Here is a 17497-nt window from a genome sequence, read left to right on the forward strand (position 1 = left end):
AGAGGAGAAAGAGGTCAAGAAATTGTGATCTCTTGCCTCTCTCAAAGGAATTTAAAGGCAGAGACAAACGTTTTCAATTTAGCTCTTTATATTTCAGCAAAGACCACATGTAACTCTCACCATGCGGTTAATGCGGACAAAGTCTTCAGGTTTCTTCGCCCAGGCAGGAAGCTCTACGTCACACACGGGAACTCCATCCTCACGCAACCCCAGCTCATACTCGTTGCTGTTAACAAACATCTCGGGCAAGTAGTAGAACTCTGGGATCAGCTCCTGATGGGCAACGCAATGTTAATTTTAACACCAATCATTATCCTTTTATATATTATTGACTTTTTCTTCTTATCTGTAAAGTCAACTTTTGAAATTCATTTTGAGCTGAAAATATTGAGGGTACCTTAAATAACTGAACCTTTTTGAAAATAATACTGCCTTTTTATTTGATTTGATTAAGCCATCAGAGCCAATGGAGACAGCTAAAGCCAAATTCCAGTAGAGCACAGACTACATATTTTAATAGAAATGTGTGCCATTTCACCTAAAAAAACATTTTCTGCACTATTGTGTCCTAGGTTATGTGTCTTAATGCTGATAGATTTCAGGGTGATTCTATTGGTAACTAGTCACTTCAATGGCTCATTTATTCAGCCTATCAGGAAAAATTACCTTGACATCAGCTGTGTCCCTCTGGCAGTTTCTCCACGCGTGGCCGATGCCAGAGAAAGCTCTCTCTGGATGGTCGAACTTGCCATCATTAGCATTGAGGAAAAACGTGGTGAAGGGCTCCTAAAGGCACAAGAACAGAGAAAATGATTTTAAAAGAAACCTTTATTGTGAGGTCTGGCTTTCCTTTTACAAAGGCTGCTGAAAGTTTCTGTACAGTAAGTGTGTGAAGCAGGTGCTTACTATTCTGAGCATCCACATCAATGTTGAATGTGCAGTGGAGTAAAGGGTTGTGTAGTGGTCAGGAGGCGTGCTGTCTTCGTCCCATGTCTCATAGCGCTCTGCGTAAAAAGCTGCCCGCTTGGGATTCAGTGCACCAATTGGCTGGAAGAAACAAGAGAGAAATGATTGCAAATGAATACAAGAAAGAACACACATGCAGTTTCCTTTTTTTACCGTCAGAGAGCATAATATTGTGGTTTCAAATAATTCATGTTTGGATCATAAAACTAAGAAGCTCATTCCGATCCTCTAATAGGAATGCGACAAAGGAGGATTCTTGCTAAGCTCTGAGGAACTGCATGACCTGTATTTTACCATTTACTTGGGTTTATAGCTTCTTCTTAATAGTACCAATTAAATTAACTGGAAAAAGTATATAAAATGTTTTTGTTCTCACCTTGGAGAGGTCTCTGAAGTTTCCAGGGAGAGTGAGATCAAGCTCCTCTGAATCATAGTTGGTCAAGACCCAGGGGAAGACAGGGTACTGGTTCAAATCATTATAGGTCCTCCCTACAAGGGTCAAAAAAGGACAAAGTGGATGTATAAATATGACTATCTAAATATTTTTGACAGTGGATAATCCCATAATGTGACAACATGCTACAGTGTTGGCCTGTCTGTGTTTGTCTTGTTTTTACAGATAATGTGCTGGGCTACAACATGTACAGTACTACTGCATCAGAGTTGTACATTATCAGGGCATTGCATAGTAGTATATTGTCATATTGTCAAAAAATATAATTTACAGCTATTGCACCAATTTTCAGGCTTTAAAACCTGCACGCCAAATCAATCAGCTCTTAATCTGTTTATTTAGTAAGACTACTGTAATTTCCTGATATGAGTACAGATTAAGTGCTAGATTGGTATTAGAATGAGGATGTATGCTATTGTGACTGTCAATGTATTATTTTAGGGCTGCAAGGATTAATCGAATCAATAGAAAAAATGTACTGGTAACTATTTTAATGATCAAATTATTGTTGTCATTTTTTTAGCTTTTGCTAAATATTTGCTAGTGTCAACTTCTTCAAATATGAGGACATGAAACTTTTCTTCCTTGTACATGATTGTACACTAAATCTGATCTGGACTCTTAATTGGTAATTTAAAGATATAAAAATTCTAATGGCAGACATCCCAACTCTCCCGGAAGTTCCTGGAGTCTCCCGCATATTGGTAGGGCTCCCTGACGCCCGCAAATGAGATCCAATCTCCCGGAATCTGGAGCAAGCGAGCAAGAGCGCGCACTAGAAAGTGACTATGCGTGTGTATGTGTGACTATAAATGCAGCACATGTGAGAGCAAAGCGCTGCTGATTAGACCGATCTCCTGACTTTTTGCAGATTGGGATGTCTGTAATGGGCATGTTTCATATCAATCCATTAATTGAAACAAATAATAGATAAAGTTAGTTGCAATCCTACATTATTGACATTACTTTGTAGTTTATTGTGATTCTGGATGCATTTATTTGTGTTTTTGTTGAATGTATATGTATTCACAAATCACTGTTATGAAAAAGCAGCTGAGCTGGTAGTTCTTCCAGGTTCTTCATCTGGTTTTTGAATAATGTCTCTTTGCATTGGATTCTTGATTCATGTGCATGGAGAGAAATACAAACAAGACGAGTCTGCAGTTTGTGGCAGTGCAGTTATTTTTGCACAGCGCAGCACAACGGGAGCTGTCAGAGCACCCACATAAGGTCACATTAGTAAAATCCACACAAAATATGCTAGAAAATGCCACATCACACAGTTGAAAGGCACTGAGGAGAAATTAATGTTTTGAGAGCAAGGCAGACCACATAGGACAAGGTTGTGTGTTTGACCAATAACCAGTCCATATATTAATTTGAGGATAGCATCCCTAATAACAGAATTTACCTGCAATAGTGTTTAGGAACATGAGGTACTCAAAGTTGGAGATCTCTCTCCTCTGCCAGCGCTGTGTCATGTTGGAGGACTTGAAGAGCTGACGAGGAGTAGCCAAGGAAATCCGTCTGGGAAACACACAAACACATTGCAGGAAAATAAATGTTCATATTCTCACACAGAACAGTGGTGGAGTAACTGGCTGGACTCTGCACTTACCTGGCCTGTGGCAGGCCGTAGCTCGTTCCTACTCCCACCCGTGGGAGGCTGTAGACCACCCTTTTGACTGTGGCCTGGTCAGGGAAGTTAAACATCACAGACGCTGTGGAGAGGAAGATTCAAGATACAGTCAAAATATAAAAAGTAAAAACTCAGAAGCTCGTAATAACACTTATGTTGAACTGGTACCAAACAAAAATATGATGAACACTTTGTACTGAGACATTATTTTGAACAGCCGTGGTAGGAATTAAATCTACAGTCATTGTTATTGCTCTTTTTTCTTAACTAGAGTAGACAATAACAAAGCACATTTCAGAAGGAAAGAGATTAGATGAGTATGATCATACTTGGGAGGCTATAAAGAGGCAATACTCCAAAGTGAATGCACTTCACTTTGGAGTATTGCACTTGCTATGCTTTTCTAATGTTCTTATCCCAACATTGTTTTAATTTTAAATGGTACTCATTACTTATTGCTTGCGGGGTGCAATTGTATTCATTTTTAAACAGAATTTTGATTTTGATTTCCAATTCCTCACACATCAAAGTAATCACCAAACTGGCATCAGTTGTATTTTACATCATTGGCTCAGTGTGTTGTACATTAGTGCCCTCTTCTTTCTTGTGACTATGCATTAAACAAACTGGCTAATTGGCTAATTTTGGCAAAACAGTTTTGATTCATTACATATTTAAAGACGTGATGAGTTGTTGATATTGATGGCAAATATTCAATAAATAAAATCAGTGGCTAAGAATTATGGTGATGGACTTCTGATAGTAGCTACATACAGTGCTGAGAAGTCAATGAATGTGAGTATGGTCATGTAAGTAATAAGAAGTCTGCAGACTTACTTCTGTTGGCCATGAAGACCTCTAGTCCAGTATTCTGCAGCAGGTAGCGTCTGGAGAATACAGCTCGGATCTCACTGAACATCCATTTTCCATGTAGACCCTCTGAGTAGGCCAGTACCTGTTGAAGTTGAAAAAAGCATTTTAATATGGGGAAAAGTGCTTTTTAAAGACCAATCCCAAACTATTTGGATCAATAAGTGAAATGAAGCAGTGAGTAAAAAAGTAAACAACTGTGAAGCCAATCTCCTTCACAGAATGGGTGTCTGAATCTTTGTGATTCTGGTGTGTGTGTGTGTGTGTGTGTGTGTGGGTGTGTGTAATGAACAATAATCAAGAAAGAGATCATGCCCTTACTTCAGCATCAGTCTTCTTAAATGTAGGGTCCTCCTCATCCACTTCAAAGTAGATCTCAGTCGTGGTGATGGACAGAGTGCCTCGAGCCACCACCACTGGAGCTACCAACTGAGCTGGAGTACTCAGCACCACAGGACCTGGGAAGGCAGAGATATTACTCAGGTATTACTACATTTGGTATTCATAGCACTGACAGGATCATGACACATAACTATAAATAATCGTCACACAAAGAGACTTATAGACACTTATAATGGCACAAATCATTTAATGTTAGTTAAGACTGATTATTTATTTGTTGACCATTGTAAACAACTCATCAGTTGTGTAAGTCAGAGAGGAACCCACTGGATTAAATTAGGTATCTTTGTTTGATTTGGATCAGCATAAGTTTTTAGTAAGTTATGACTTCATGTTCTTGAGTCAGATAAATCATCTGGATGATTAGTTTATCTGCAAAACAACCAACTTGCCTCTGGAGGTAAAAAGTCGTGGACGGAAACGTACTAGAAACAAAAGTCATACACGGTTTACTGTTTAGTCGCACTGTAGCATGATGTGTGTGTATGTGTGTGTGTCTTTAGGTGTGTGTATTTTACCTGCAAGGTTATCAATCTCTTTTTCCTGCAGCAGGCTGACAGCGTCATCGTCTCCCTCCAGCATTAACTCTGCCTCTGGGTTCTGGGCTACCACTGATTGGCTGCGGAAATTCTTCTTCGACTTAGGCCCCTCTTCCTCTTCCTCTGTACCTGTTTCATTTTTGCATGTGAGGGTTGTGTGCAAAAATAATTAAGTAAAATAAAAGAAGTAAGTAAAATGAATAAGTAAAGAGTAAGTACGTAAATATGCAGCAAGTATTTACTGACCATATTCCTCCAGAGCTTTGAGTGACACGTCGGCGTGAGTGGATCCAAAGGCATTCCGCACAAATCTCCGTCTCCTCCTCAAATCGTCTTCCCAGTAGTCTAGACGCCAGAAGTCATGTAATTGGCTGAAGAAAAAGTTGGGAGGAGCAAAGGTAAGTCACTTCAGTGGTGTGCAGTTTGAGTTTCAACTGGTTGTACAGGAAGTTCTCATTCAGTGATTGTTAAGTTAAACATTGGAGTCATAGCTGAAGCTACAGGTCACATCTACAATAGTAACTTCCTCAGCTAATTCCCTGCAGTCAAAAGTTTCCTCCTTATTGGGATAAAGGGCAACATTTGAGTATAGATATGTGTTTGATGAACTGTTCTATCAAACACTCTATCAAAATAAATAAATACATTTAATGAAGCAAAGAGATGAAAAGTTGAGTTTAATCATGCAAATCTGATTGTAATATTCAATAAGCACCATACTAATGGGGTGAATATTAAAAGTACAATCTAGGCCAGAGCACTTCACTTGTAATTAAAATGTTTATCTGAGTGTAAAAAAGCGTTTATTAACAGCCTGTACAGTACATTGTGGCGCGCATTTCACTTTATCACCAGTGACATGAGGACCAAAGATTTCAGATGCTGCATGTCACATGTCCTCAAATTAAATCACATGTCCTTAGTGTATGTGCCAGCCTGGAGGCACATCTGGATAACAAGCCATCATTGTTTTAATGTGTGCATGTGAGGACGCTAAATAAGGAGATCATTTTCTCAGCTACGAGACGACATTAAGATTCAGCTATCTGTGTGTGCCGTAGTTGATGTATGGTAAATGATCTTAAATAAGACTTGATTGTTTCATGCATTGGGCGTTACATGGATCATTTTTTATTTCATAAATGTGTTGGTTTATTGATTTATTCTTCAATATTTCAGCACCGATCATATCAACAATCTAAATTGAAAGCTTGAAATAGATTTTCAGATGTGAAGCCGATGACACTCTACTGGCTTTATCTATTTTTGGTGTAATTGATGTACAATAATACTTCTACTGTATCTACCCAAATAGAAGCACTAATACACAGGCATAATGTGTTACAGTGACCAAACATGACCCTATTTTCTCATTATATGCAATAATTGGTCTAGCTCTCAACCAGTATAACAACTCCTGTCAAATGATATGCTATGATATTGAAAAATGTCACGGCTCACCTCTGTGACATTGTCCCCCATGCTCCGTGCTTATTGGTCAGGATGTTGAGGATCTTCTGTTTCAGCTGGTTAGCAGTCACATGATCTCTGTGTTTAGCGGCACTGATAAGGTGATCACACATTTTCTCTTCCTCTCTCCGGTCTGCAGCGTACTGGGCACAGTTAGACTGGAGAAGAGCAGAAACAGTTAGAAACCAAAGAGTGTTACCATCAGAGATGAGGAGATCACTGCGACGTTTGTTGAGATTTTGATCAAATCAATAAACCCTACTGAAGAGATGTTCAAACTCTGCAGCTTGGTATAGAAGACTGACATTTTTTAGGGATTATAGCATAGAGCATACAGTTTAGCAGTATAGCTTGTTAATAATATTTCATTGGTGCTTATACTGTAGATACCTCAAATTCTGCATGTTTGTGTACATCCTCAGCCCTCTGTCTGTTCAGGATGAACTCTGCTTCATTGGCAACACGCACAATATGATCCTTCATGGCGTGGCATAACAATCTGGGGAGAGTGGGAGAAATAAAACAAAGTAACAAAGATTACAGAGACTGAATATAAGCAAGTTTTCATTAATATGGCAACCTTTTCTAAATAATTTTAAGTATGTTGTATTATTTGCAGTTAAAGCTTACATATGCATGTAAACATAAAGTAGCATTGTATGATATCCTTTTTTCTTTTTATGTATATTTATCTTTTTTACATACTGTACTTAATGAACCTAATAACTTAATTGTGTACCAAATAACTGTTTGAACAACCACAACCAAAAAAACACAAGATTGCCGGCTTTGTAAATAGACCAGCACAAATCAGCTGTAAATTTAATTGTGCTTTAATAATTCGACTTGCACTTATTTTGGCGAGGTTCTCATCAGGTCTCTGTCATACTGTTGGCTGTTAAGCACTGATAACAGTGTTGGTGTAAAATGTGTGAAACATGGGGAATTATGTGGGGCGATAATCAGTGAGTGTGAAAGATTACCTTCCCTCATTGATGAGCTCAATGAAGGCCAGTCCAGCGTTCTTCTGAATGGAGTTTTGCCACTCCTGAGTATAAAAGATAAATCAAAATTAATAGGTAGTGGTGGCTGATATGGATAAAACCAGAGAAAATCATGTAACTTCCCCAAATGGAATTTAAACTCATTATGTCTGCAATGTCTGATTTTAGGTAATCCTGTGATTAAAATTGTTAATTATTGTTAATAATTAAATTAATTTGCCTTAAATTTTTAATTTGCAACATTGTCCATGATGGTCTAATGTAGTATTATGTTCCATTGCCTTATGTATGATTTCCACAACAGATTGCAGAGATTAAAATTGCTTTATTTAAGAGGAAATATACAGTATCATCATATACTGTAGAACCGATGGCTACCAGGTACACTACCACAACACTGCTCCAAATAACAATTAAGAAACATTTTAAGAGCTTTCTAACTGCCAATGAAAATGCACCCAACTAAGAGCTTGTGAGTGTTTTATGTGTTTGTGCATATGAAAGTGGAGACTTCTGAGCAGGATAAGAGTGTTGCTGAAAGCCCCAAACTATCAAAGCTCCATTAGCTCCACCAGCTCTTGCGGCTGCGAAGGACACGTGGGAGCTTCTCCTGTTACATCCCTCCATCCAGAGGATCAATATCTGGGCTAGGGTTCGCTTTCCCGAGCCTCTAATGGCAGACAAGGCCGGAGCCAGGGGTAATACTATACATGCTGACGAGCAGCCAGCCAGGAGAGTGGTGGGGGACAAAAAGAAAGAAAGGGAGTGGTGAGAGGAAAGAGCAGTGTGGAGAGTGCTAGAAGATGAAAGCAGTTGTAAGTGAAACACTGAGTCAAAATGAACCAAGGAAGCAGAGGTGTCTGATGGCGCAGTTCAAGATGGGGCAGGAAAAAAAGAAGAGAAGAAAGTATGTACCATGGTAGTGCAGTTCAAGAAAAAGAAGAGCAAGAGGTAAGAACTGAGGAGGACAAGGTCAAGAGCTCTTAGAAGCGAGCAGAAACCAACACAATGGAGACAATTCTTAAATTTAAGGACAAAGAACACTGATCACCTCTGCCATCAGGGGAAAGCTCTTAGTGGTAAGTGCCTCTCTCTTGTCACTCTCTCTTTTGAGTGTTATTCAGGAAAATACTGATATTGGCTTTGAATGCAAGTACTGTGCATGACCCTGATTCATTTCTGAACGAATGTGTGCTGTAGGACCACTAATTTAATTTAGTAAAATCCAGTAAAAGAAAAGTTTATGTGCATGTCATTGATATGGAAAATGCTTTTTATGGCCTTGATACTAATGTGGGGAAACTACGGAGTGCTGATGCATATATGTTGATATTATATTACATCTGCAATGCGTTCATTACATAGTCAACCCTGCCTCACAGGGCAGATCAATAACTCAACAGTTTCCTGTGTGTACTTGTACAATTATATTATTATATTATATAAAAACAAGCTTTCATAGTGAGTTAGAAATGTGACACATGAAGGTAGACTTTTTCAGGTTTTGACAAAGTACAATAAACAGAGACAGAGAGAAGAGGTGAGGTGTTACCAACCTGAGAACAGAGCAGCATTACGAGCTCCACCACAGAAGTACTAGACTTCATACACACCAGACCTGCAGAATAGAGACATACAGCCAAGTCAGGAGCCTCTCTTTCTTTTCTGTCTGACACGTACACACATACTGTATCATCAAAGAAGACACTGTAGTGTCCATGGTTTGTGAATATATACAGTCATTGTAGTCATGTTTATAAAAGCATGCCACAAAGAAGACAGGAACAAACAGTAGAGCAAGAGGCAAGGGTGGAGCGAAGAGGGGGAGAAAGGAGAAAGAATAGGAAGTGAACATAGAGACAGTGGATCACAAAAACAGGACACCAGGAAGCAGGTGGGCAGAGGGAGGAATGCATCACATTTAGTACAATCTGTAATATTTGTTATATTTAATACAGTCATATTAATACGAAAACTGAACATAATCTGATCTAAAAAATATCTTCATTATCTAGCTAGCTGATTGAAAATGGTGCAAAGTGACTGACTTCATACCTGCTTGACGAATGAGTGAAGCAGCCAGCTCAAAGACACTCACCAAGTCATTCACTCACTCTCCACCACTCGCACAGTAATACATCCACTTTTTCACACATTCATTCATTTTTATCTTATCCTTTCTCTCTCTCTCTCACACACACACACACGCGCACGCACACCGCAGTGAGGGACAGTGAATGGTGAGACTCCACAGAGAGACGCCAGTTAGAGAAAAAGGAGCCGTGTACAGCACCTGTACCTTCTATGAGCAGTTCCTGCCCATGGCTACCCAGCAGCGTCCTAGACAGGAAGGGTGCAAAATCCACAAAAATTTCCCTCAGCAGGGGTGCCACCTTCTCCAGAGCGCGCTCCAGCTTGGTGGTGATACTGTGGTGGAAATAAGTGAGAGAAAGATGAGGAGAGTATAAAGTAAAGTAAGCAACATAAAGATGAGGGTAGGAGAGCGTGTGAAGAGAAAGACAGGCATGCAAGAAAGAGATGAGAAAAGTCAACAAGTAAAGATATGTGAGAAAAAGGTACAAGAGAGAAATGCAAAGGACAAATTACACAGCAGAAGAGACAGGAAAAGGCAGGCTTAGAGAAGTAAAAATGGACACAGAAGACGCAAAAAATGTAATGTATGTAATGAAGGGTTGGTATGGAAGCACTATGCCTGGGTTAGTAGTGGTAAGAAAAGGTTGATGGTGCTACAGTTTTAAGGCTAACTCTTGGCATTATGGGATGTGTCCCCATTCTAAGCTGCACTGGAAAGTATTGCATCTTGCCTTTGCTCAAGCCAAGTAAATACTATATATATATCTATCTTTATATCAGTGCTTTGTGTGTGTATAGGTGTAATCACGTGCAGAGTGAAATGCTCCTTTATCCTATGTTAAGTTGAGGAATGACAGTGAGGCAGGAAAAGTATAGCAAAGCAGACCTATATATGGAGCAGCAATGGCAGTGAAGTGCATATTCTTGGCTGTATAAGCATGTGATTTATGAAACAGACCTGGGTCACTAGTGTTTACAAACCTTTATTTTGTTTTAATCTGCTCAGAGTGCCAAGTGAGTGACATTTGCAAAAGTTACACTTGGGTCTGTTCAAACGACCAGTGTGTAAGATTTAGTGGCATCTAGTGGTGCTGTTGCAGATAGCAGTGTGCCTCTCCTTTCCCCTGCCCCTCCCCCCTCAAGCATGTATGAGAAACTATGGTGGAAATTCGCAAAAAATGCGAAAGCCGTCTCTAAAGCTTGTGTTTGGTTTGTCCATTCTGGGCCACTGTAGAGACATTGCGGTGCGACATAGTGGTCTCTGTGAAAGGGGACCCACTCCCTATGTAGATATAAAGTGCTCACTCTAAGCTAACAAAAACACAACAATTATTAATTTCAGGTAATTATGCACCGATTAAAACATTCTTGTGAATATTCTATTAAATTTCTGCCAAGTCTGTTCCACTAGATGCCACTAAATTCTACACCCTGCACCTTTAAGCAAACTGATGTTATTTGCAAATACAGTTTGACTCAGGTCTGTTCTGGAGTTTGGGGTTAGTGTAAGAAGACATGCCAGAAGTGACAGAGCTGAGTGTGCTAAATATAAAAAATATGAGCTGCTAGCATAAACCAAATGTGATGCTAAAAAGATCCTTTCACACATGGCACCCTGGGAACATTTAGTAGTGGTTGGGCGAAGCAGAGGGTGTGTGGTGGAGGTGGGCAGAGGGGGAAGGGGTGGGGGCATGGGGACATGACGAGTATCTCCTTGCCTAAAACACTGTCCTGCATCTCGGGGGGCTGCCTGGAAGCCTGCCAGAGAGCTAAAAGACTTGAGCTCAGGGGGCGTCTGACCGCTGCGCAGCGCACACTGCGCCACCTCACAATAGGCACTGCAATACAAACCACACACACACACACACACACACACATACAGACACACACGTACAGACATGCACACTGATTAAGAAACACATGCACACGCACGCATCTACCCACTCATGTGTGTGCACTTTTAGAAACACACCGTAACTGCACATATCAACAAACTGTCTAACATGTCTAAGGAGAAAGTACATTTACAGAATTATTACAGTACAAACTGCTACAAAATAATTATATAATATTGATTATTGTAATTCTATTTCCTAGTCATTAACATTTCTAAGAGACAGTCTTGTGATGCAAATCTTAATAAATCTTAAATATTTTATCAGTTTGTTTCAGATGCCTGCAGAAAGTATGGAAACAAAAATAAAACACAGATTTACATTAATAACAATTTTATTTACATTTACAAATATGGATTTTCAAATCTTATTATTGAGTTATGGATTCATAAATTGTGATATTATCATACTTTATATTGTAATTGTGACATAAAAACACAGTTGCTATGTCAAGGATGAAGAGCACCATAGTGTAAGTGTAAACTGAGTGAGACATGTGTGGAGGTATGCGTGGATGTGAGGGAGCACAGACAGTGTTTTTACAAAGCATTAGAAGACTATTATTATTGGCTGATATCAGTACATAAAAAGCAATATTGGTATCAGTCCTATATCCTTTTTATAACTGATGACTCTGTGTGGGTCAGGCGTTTTTGTGACATTTTGTGATTGTTTGTCCCCCACTACAACTGTCAAATTAGCAGAAGAATGAATATTTGAGGTAATGTTGTAGTTTGTTTAAATGGATAATGTTTACATTGGTCCTGACATTCTTAAAAAATAATATGGCCTGATATAGGTGGGAAAATGTCAGGTGATTTTATGTTGGCCTAAAAAAAAGCATGTAAGTGCACCCAAGTTGTTCCCAATTCCAAACTTATCTAACCCTAAAATATCAGTAATGACTATGAGGGGAAACTGCTGGTAAGAACTCTTTGAAAGTGATGAAGACCTAAGAGTGACGTGAAAGAGGGACAGGAATGAAGTGGAAAAGGGACAGGCACCCGAGGAAAAACAGACAAATCAACATAAAAAACACAAAAGCCAAAAGGAGGGAAGAAAAAAAGGAAAATGCGGGAGGAAAGTGAATGGATGAAGCATAAAGAGCTTTGCGATGGTGAGAGCTCTGACCTCATATTCTCCATGGTGTCTTCTGGCATGGGTGCTACCGTCTGCACTGCTGGCAGATTCTTACTAGTGGCACCGTTGACAAACGATGAAGAGGAGGAGGAGGATGAGGAGGCAGAGTCTGTGGCACCTAGGTGGGACAAAGAGATAGGAATTGAGGGAGTGATGAAAAAATTAGACAAGCCTTATGGTAACATGTATCAAGCATGACCAAGATAAGCGTGCAGGATAATATTACAGGAAATGTATTAATGTCTCTGATCAATTGCGACCAAATTCAATTTAAATGGAATTTCACTGGACATGCTGCTGCTTGTCTTCTGGTAATGGCCCGTTTGTGAAAATAGCTTTGCAATCAATATCCAGAATCCGTTCCAGGGAACAAATCCCTTCTTTGTCCATTATGCATGTATGATACAGTGCAATATGTCTGACAGGCTAACAAAGCCTTGAATATAAATCCACTCTGCTACAGTGTATCCATTGATTATGATTCAGTGTAGAAACAACACTGATTTGCGTGTTAGCCGATGCATATTTGATTATTATCCCGTTACACTACCTTTATTCATATTCAATAACATATCTGGGCCAAATCCTTTCTAATACCTATTTTTATTTTTCTGGATAGAGTATCAAATGAAAATCAGTGAGCTGTGTAAAAGGCACATTGTCAAGCATAGGAGAGTTCACTGAATTCACTTCTAATGGCTAAAATATCTCACATTGTGCTATGTGTAACTCCATTCATCTGGCAAGTAAGTAGACTAAAACAGATCATGAAAAGCCATCCCTTTGGTTAGTTGGTTTCTTTTCTAGTTTGTTGGAGAGCAGAATAGAGCATCAGAGTTTTGTAAAAAGAGAAGAAATTCAGTCTTGCTTCATTGAGCAGCATTTGTATTGCTGTTCAAGCAAACACCCTCGTCATACTGCAGGTGTCTGTTTGCTGCCTCTCCATAAAATTCACACTGAATAGATGCAGAGCAAAGACTTCAAAGGGCAAAAATATAGAGTGAGATATAGATGTAAGAATTAAATTGAAGCGCCAATAAGACATGGGTGTATATACTATGTTATAGGTGTATTACATCTGCACATTATCTCTCACCTGTAGTGTTGATCATGCTCTTGGGTGTTGCTGTCGCAGCAGCAAAAATGTTGGGTGTGCTGCCAGCAGTGGCGGCTCCGCTGGTGGTGGGCGTGCCTACTGTATTGACTGACAGGCTGCCAGGTGGAGGCTTTTTGACTGGAACCACAACACTCCTGCAACATCAGACAAACATGCACGCACAGCACCCTTTATTAAATGCTCCTCACTGATATTTTGGCTCTGTGTTGTTGCTGGGTCAGTGTGCACAGTGTGTGAGAACATCTGTAATCATTAGTGACAATGCCGAGAGCATCTACAAGTGTGACATGATAGTTAATGATTCTGCAGTCAGTTTTGGGATTTCAAACTATTATCCCCAAACCATGTCATCATCACTCTCAACAGTTTTTTCATAAACCTTCTAGAAATACATTGCTCATTCCTCATTTTGTTATATTGTCCAATAAGTATCCCCAAGTCACCTTTAATGTTTTGAAACTGAACACAAAACAAAACTTCAGCTAGGAAGATGTTTTTAGCTTAAGCCTAAAAAATACACACTGATTGTTTTAGATGAACGAGATGTTTCTACTTGGTGTAAAGAATTCAATAGAGTATCATCCCCTCAAGTTTAAAATTATTCTCAAACATATGTCTACAAGGTGCTTGCTAATTTAATACAGATATGCATTAACTGATATACAGCCCAATAAATTAAGATTCATTTCTAAAACGTTCAACATTAGAAGCTTGTAGCTAAAAGATAAGAAACAAGTATGGTGATCATGTAAAATACTGTTTCTTAGTAATTATACATTTTCCCCTAATTTGTATGGGCTAATGATGTGTCATGGCTGTATGCATCGATCAGACAGGCTTGATTCATCGGGGTGGGCATTCCTGGAGATGGATATGGAGTCATCCATGATCTATTTTGCACTCTGTCTTCAATCAATAACTGAAGCTCTCAAGAACTGCCACAGAGCAGGTTCAAGGGGACTAAAAGCTGCACAGGAGATAAGCAGGTTATCACTCTTCTGAGAATCAACACGTTAACAGTTTGCACAGCTGAGAAAACCCTTTGCTTAGACTTTATGTCCTATCATATCCAATAACTTTAGTATTCAGCCACATCACAACTTAAACAACAATAACAACACAAAAAAATGGAAGGACAATTAAAGCAACTCTGTCTCAGCCATGTTTTTTTTAGGTATCACTGCTCCTAAAAAGAAGTCATTTTTCTGTTTTTTGGGGTTTTTTTGTTGAATTCTTAAACCGAATGTGTTTGTTCTTCTCAAATATGTAGTGCATAGTGACTATAGGAATCTAACAACAAGCCATTGTGCTGAATTGACTTTTTTATGCTTCTCTTATCTGTGCATTGTTGGTGGAACACAAGATGAAAGTGGGAAGTGGGAAAAATCAATGTGGCTGCTGGCAAGAAAAGAACATTATGTATGCTTGTAAATCCTACCACCCAAAGAGCTTTGTTCAAAGGGTTTCTAATACTCATCACTTTTCAGACTATTGTTTTTTCATAACTGATGTACAACACTACAACAAACAGCAGTATAGTAATACACATTACTAAAAGATCAGTATTGGCTGGAAAAATCAGTACATTGATGGATGTGTCAGGCTAACTGACTTTGACATCTCATCCCCCCCCCGTGTAGGTCAAACTGTATCTGACCTGTCAAAGGAGTGGAACTGCATAGGCAGCATGGGGTGTGTCTTCAGGGCAGGATCTGGGTGATAGGGTGTCGGTCCAGACTCCTGTCCCAGGTCCCCACCATCAACTGGCGCTGCCACCAAGCTCTTCAGGATCTCCTGCATTTCAGAAACAAAAATCCATCTGGTGACTACAGGCTGCTGATGTTTAATGGCTTAACTAATTCTCAACTCTTTTTCTGCTTCTTAAAAAGAATTTTATTTGGAAGGTAGATTTCAATATTTCTTATGTTGCAAAATATAATTGCTACTGAAGAAATCCAAAATGAGAATCTAAACTAACATTGTTTTGAACCATAAATATCCACTGTATCTGATATTTTACCTCTACATAACCCATTACATCCTCAATTAAATGCATACTGAAGGATACCATGATTATTCAGACTTCAATCACAACCAAGTAGCTAACTATACAGATGTTGCTTGATCATCCAAACCATATTTGAAGGTACTTACTTAGAGATACATGTGAATTCAATAATGTGCTGTAAATGCATACACATTTTTCACCACATTCATCTATTGCATATGTATGCATTTACAGTAAATGTAAAATCATTCTACATAATAGATGCAGAAAGAAATCCTGAAGAGGGATTCTGAGATGCATGCTGATGAAAAGTTTATCTGGATGTATCTGTACATCAGCAGCCAGGTCTAAGTGGGGATCATACGGACCCACCTTCACATTAATGCCTTTGTTTGTTTGGCTGATACTGGAGATGGATGAAGGCGGGGCTTGGCTGGAGTTGGGGTTGGAGCCAGGGTTATGGGGAGAATCCAGAAGGCTCTCCTGTGACCTCCTGATGTCAGATGACAGACTGCACAAGAGATCTGTCCCACCTCCCCCACCTCCTACATCTCTGTCCCTGTCTCTGTCTCTGTCTGTCTCTCTTCCCACCAGGCCAAGACCGAGCCCCAGACCCATTTCCGAGCCGTTCAGGGATCCGGCCACGTGGCCCTCCTCTCCAATGCCTGAGTCTGTGTGGGGGAGGCCTGCCCGGGGAGAGTCATCCACAGGGGTGGGGGTCTGTTTGTCACGGTCAGAGAAGGTTGTAGATGGATGCTCTGGGGAATTGAATAAGAAATAAAAGATGAAATGTAATTTTATGTTGGTAACAGTGATATAATAATAGAAATAGATTTTTTTTCTGTACAGTGCAAGATATTACATAACATATTGTCTATTTTTAGCATTCTCAGCTATTTGTCCTTGTTGGTAAGCTTTGATCTCTCTGCCAAGTAACTCTCTTCTTTCCTATTCTAAAGGTTTTGTTATTTGCCTGAAGCCAATATTCATTACAACAACACTGAGTCACGGTCGCCTCATCCAAGATTACCCGCTAATGTTGAATATATTGCCACAGAAGGAAAAAGAAGAATCACCTGTACTAGTTGGGGAGTTGATCTCATGACGAATGCTTCTCCCTGATAGGCTGGTGGACCTGCCAATCTCTCGCTGGGGTTCAAGAATGTCCCGGTATTTAGATACCATGAGAACGGAGATAAAGTAGACGACTGCCAATGCCAGGAACTGAGCCTGCTTACTGTCATCCTACAGCAAAACAACACACATTTTATTGACCACAAACAACACTCAAACAGCTATACAGCCTTTTTTTTCTTTACAGTTGTTCACTCACACTCACACATACACGCTTACCACATCTCTGAAAACCACAGCTCGAAGCCGATTGATGTCTACATCCTGCAGGAGTCTGTCTGGATCCTGCTAAATATGGAAGGCAGAAAGTCAAATGTGGTGTGTCATACATATATGCATGTTTGTGCGTCAGATCTTAGGTGGTGTGTGCACTATTGTGCATGTGATTAATGTGTGTGTGTGTGTGTAGTACCTTGCTGGTTGCGGAGGCACTGTGGAGGCTGTCCTGTGACTTGCTGCTGCTTAAAGAGGACTTGCAGGTCCGATCTCTCTGTCTCTGCCTGCACTCCAAACAGTTCCTCACTGCCACGCAGCAGACTGGTGGACAAAGAGAGGTAGAGAGGAAACCTGTAAGTATCACATACTGGAGAGGAACAACAACAACAAACTGAAGTAGGGATGAATCCTGCAGTTTCTTATAATTGTTTGTTTGATTCTCCAGATGATAAATTACATCAAACCCATGTTACAGTCTGGCTGTTAGGACAGTCTTCTACTGCTGCTCACTTCCCCAGAACTTTGAACAGAATAAGCAGGTACTCCAAC

At 39.7% G+C, this 17497-nt stretch overlaps 1 protein-coding gene across 3 annotated transcripts in view; it reads right to left on the reverse strand.

Annotated features, from left to right (window-relative positions):
- LOC128370836 (neurobeachin-like) overlaps nucleotides 1-17497 on the reverse strand; it is a 93514-nt gene that overhangs the window by 5683 nt on the left and 70334 nt on the right. Inside the window, exons 29-52 of one of the 3 annotated variants that reach the window (XM_053331004.1) lie at nucleotides 17145-17269; nucleotides 16952-17020; nucleotides 16675-16843; nucleotides 15971-16356; nucleotides 15248-15384; nucleotides 13570-13724; nucleotides 12465-12591; nucleotides 11157-11276; nucleotides 9638-9771; nucleotides 8901-8962; nucleotides 7324-7388; nucleotides 6731-6839; nucleotides 6332-6498; nucleotides 5117-5241; nucleotides 4850-4999; nucleotides 4724-4756; nucleotides 4251-4387; nucleotides 3897-4014; nucleotides 3039-3141; nucleotides 2832-2947; nucleotides 1343-1455; nucleotides 907-1047; nucleotides 667-786; nucleotides 121-273 (exon numbers count right to left, since the gene is read on the reverse strand). In XM_053331004.1, coding sequence (XP_053186979.1) covers nucleotides 121-273; nucleotides 667-786; nucleotides 907-1047; nucleotides 1343-1455; nucleotides 2832-2947; nucleotides 3039-3141; nucleotides 3897-4014; nucleotides 4251-4387; nucleotides 4724-4756; nucleotides 4850-4999; nucleotides 5117-5241; nucleotides 6332-6498; nucleotides 6731-6839; nucleotides 7324-7388; nucleotides 8901-8962; nucleotides 9638-9771; nucleotides 11157-11276; nucleotides 12465-12591; nucleotides 13570-13724; nucleotides 15248-15384; nucleotides 15971-16356; nucleotides 16675-16843; nucleotides 16952-17020; nucleotides 17145-17269 — 3134 coding nt within the window. Of the gene's footprint in view, nucleotides 1-120; nucleotides 274-666; nucleotides 787-906; nucleotides 1048-1342; nucleotides 1456-2831; nucleotides 2948-3038; nucleotides 3142-3896; nucleotides 4015-4250; nucleotides 4388-4723; nucleotides 4757-4849; nucleotides 5000-5116; nucleotides 5242-6331; nucleotides 6499-6730; nucleotides 6840-7323; nucleotides 7389-8900; nucleotides 8963-9637; nucleotides 9772-11156; nucleotides 11277-12464; nucleotides 12592-13569; nucleotides 13725-15247; nucleotides 15385-15970; nucleotides 16357-16674; nucleotides 16844-16951; nucleotides 17021-17102; nucleotides 17270-17497 lie in introns of all 3 variants that reach the window. The other 2 variants (XM_053331006.1, XM_053331005.1) reach the window with 2 other exon arrangements.

The sequence above is a fragment of the Scomber japonicus genome, chromosome 13, assembly GCF_027409825.1.
Source record: "Scomber japonicus isolate fScoJap1 chromosome 13, fScoJap1.pri, whole genome shotgun sequence".
Lineage (NCBI taxonomy): Eukaryota > Metazoa > Chordata > Actinopteri > Scombriformes > Scombridae > Scomber > Scomber japonicus.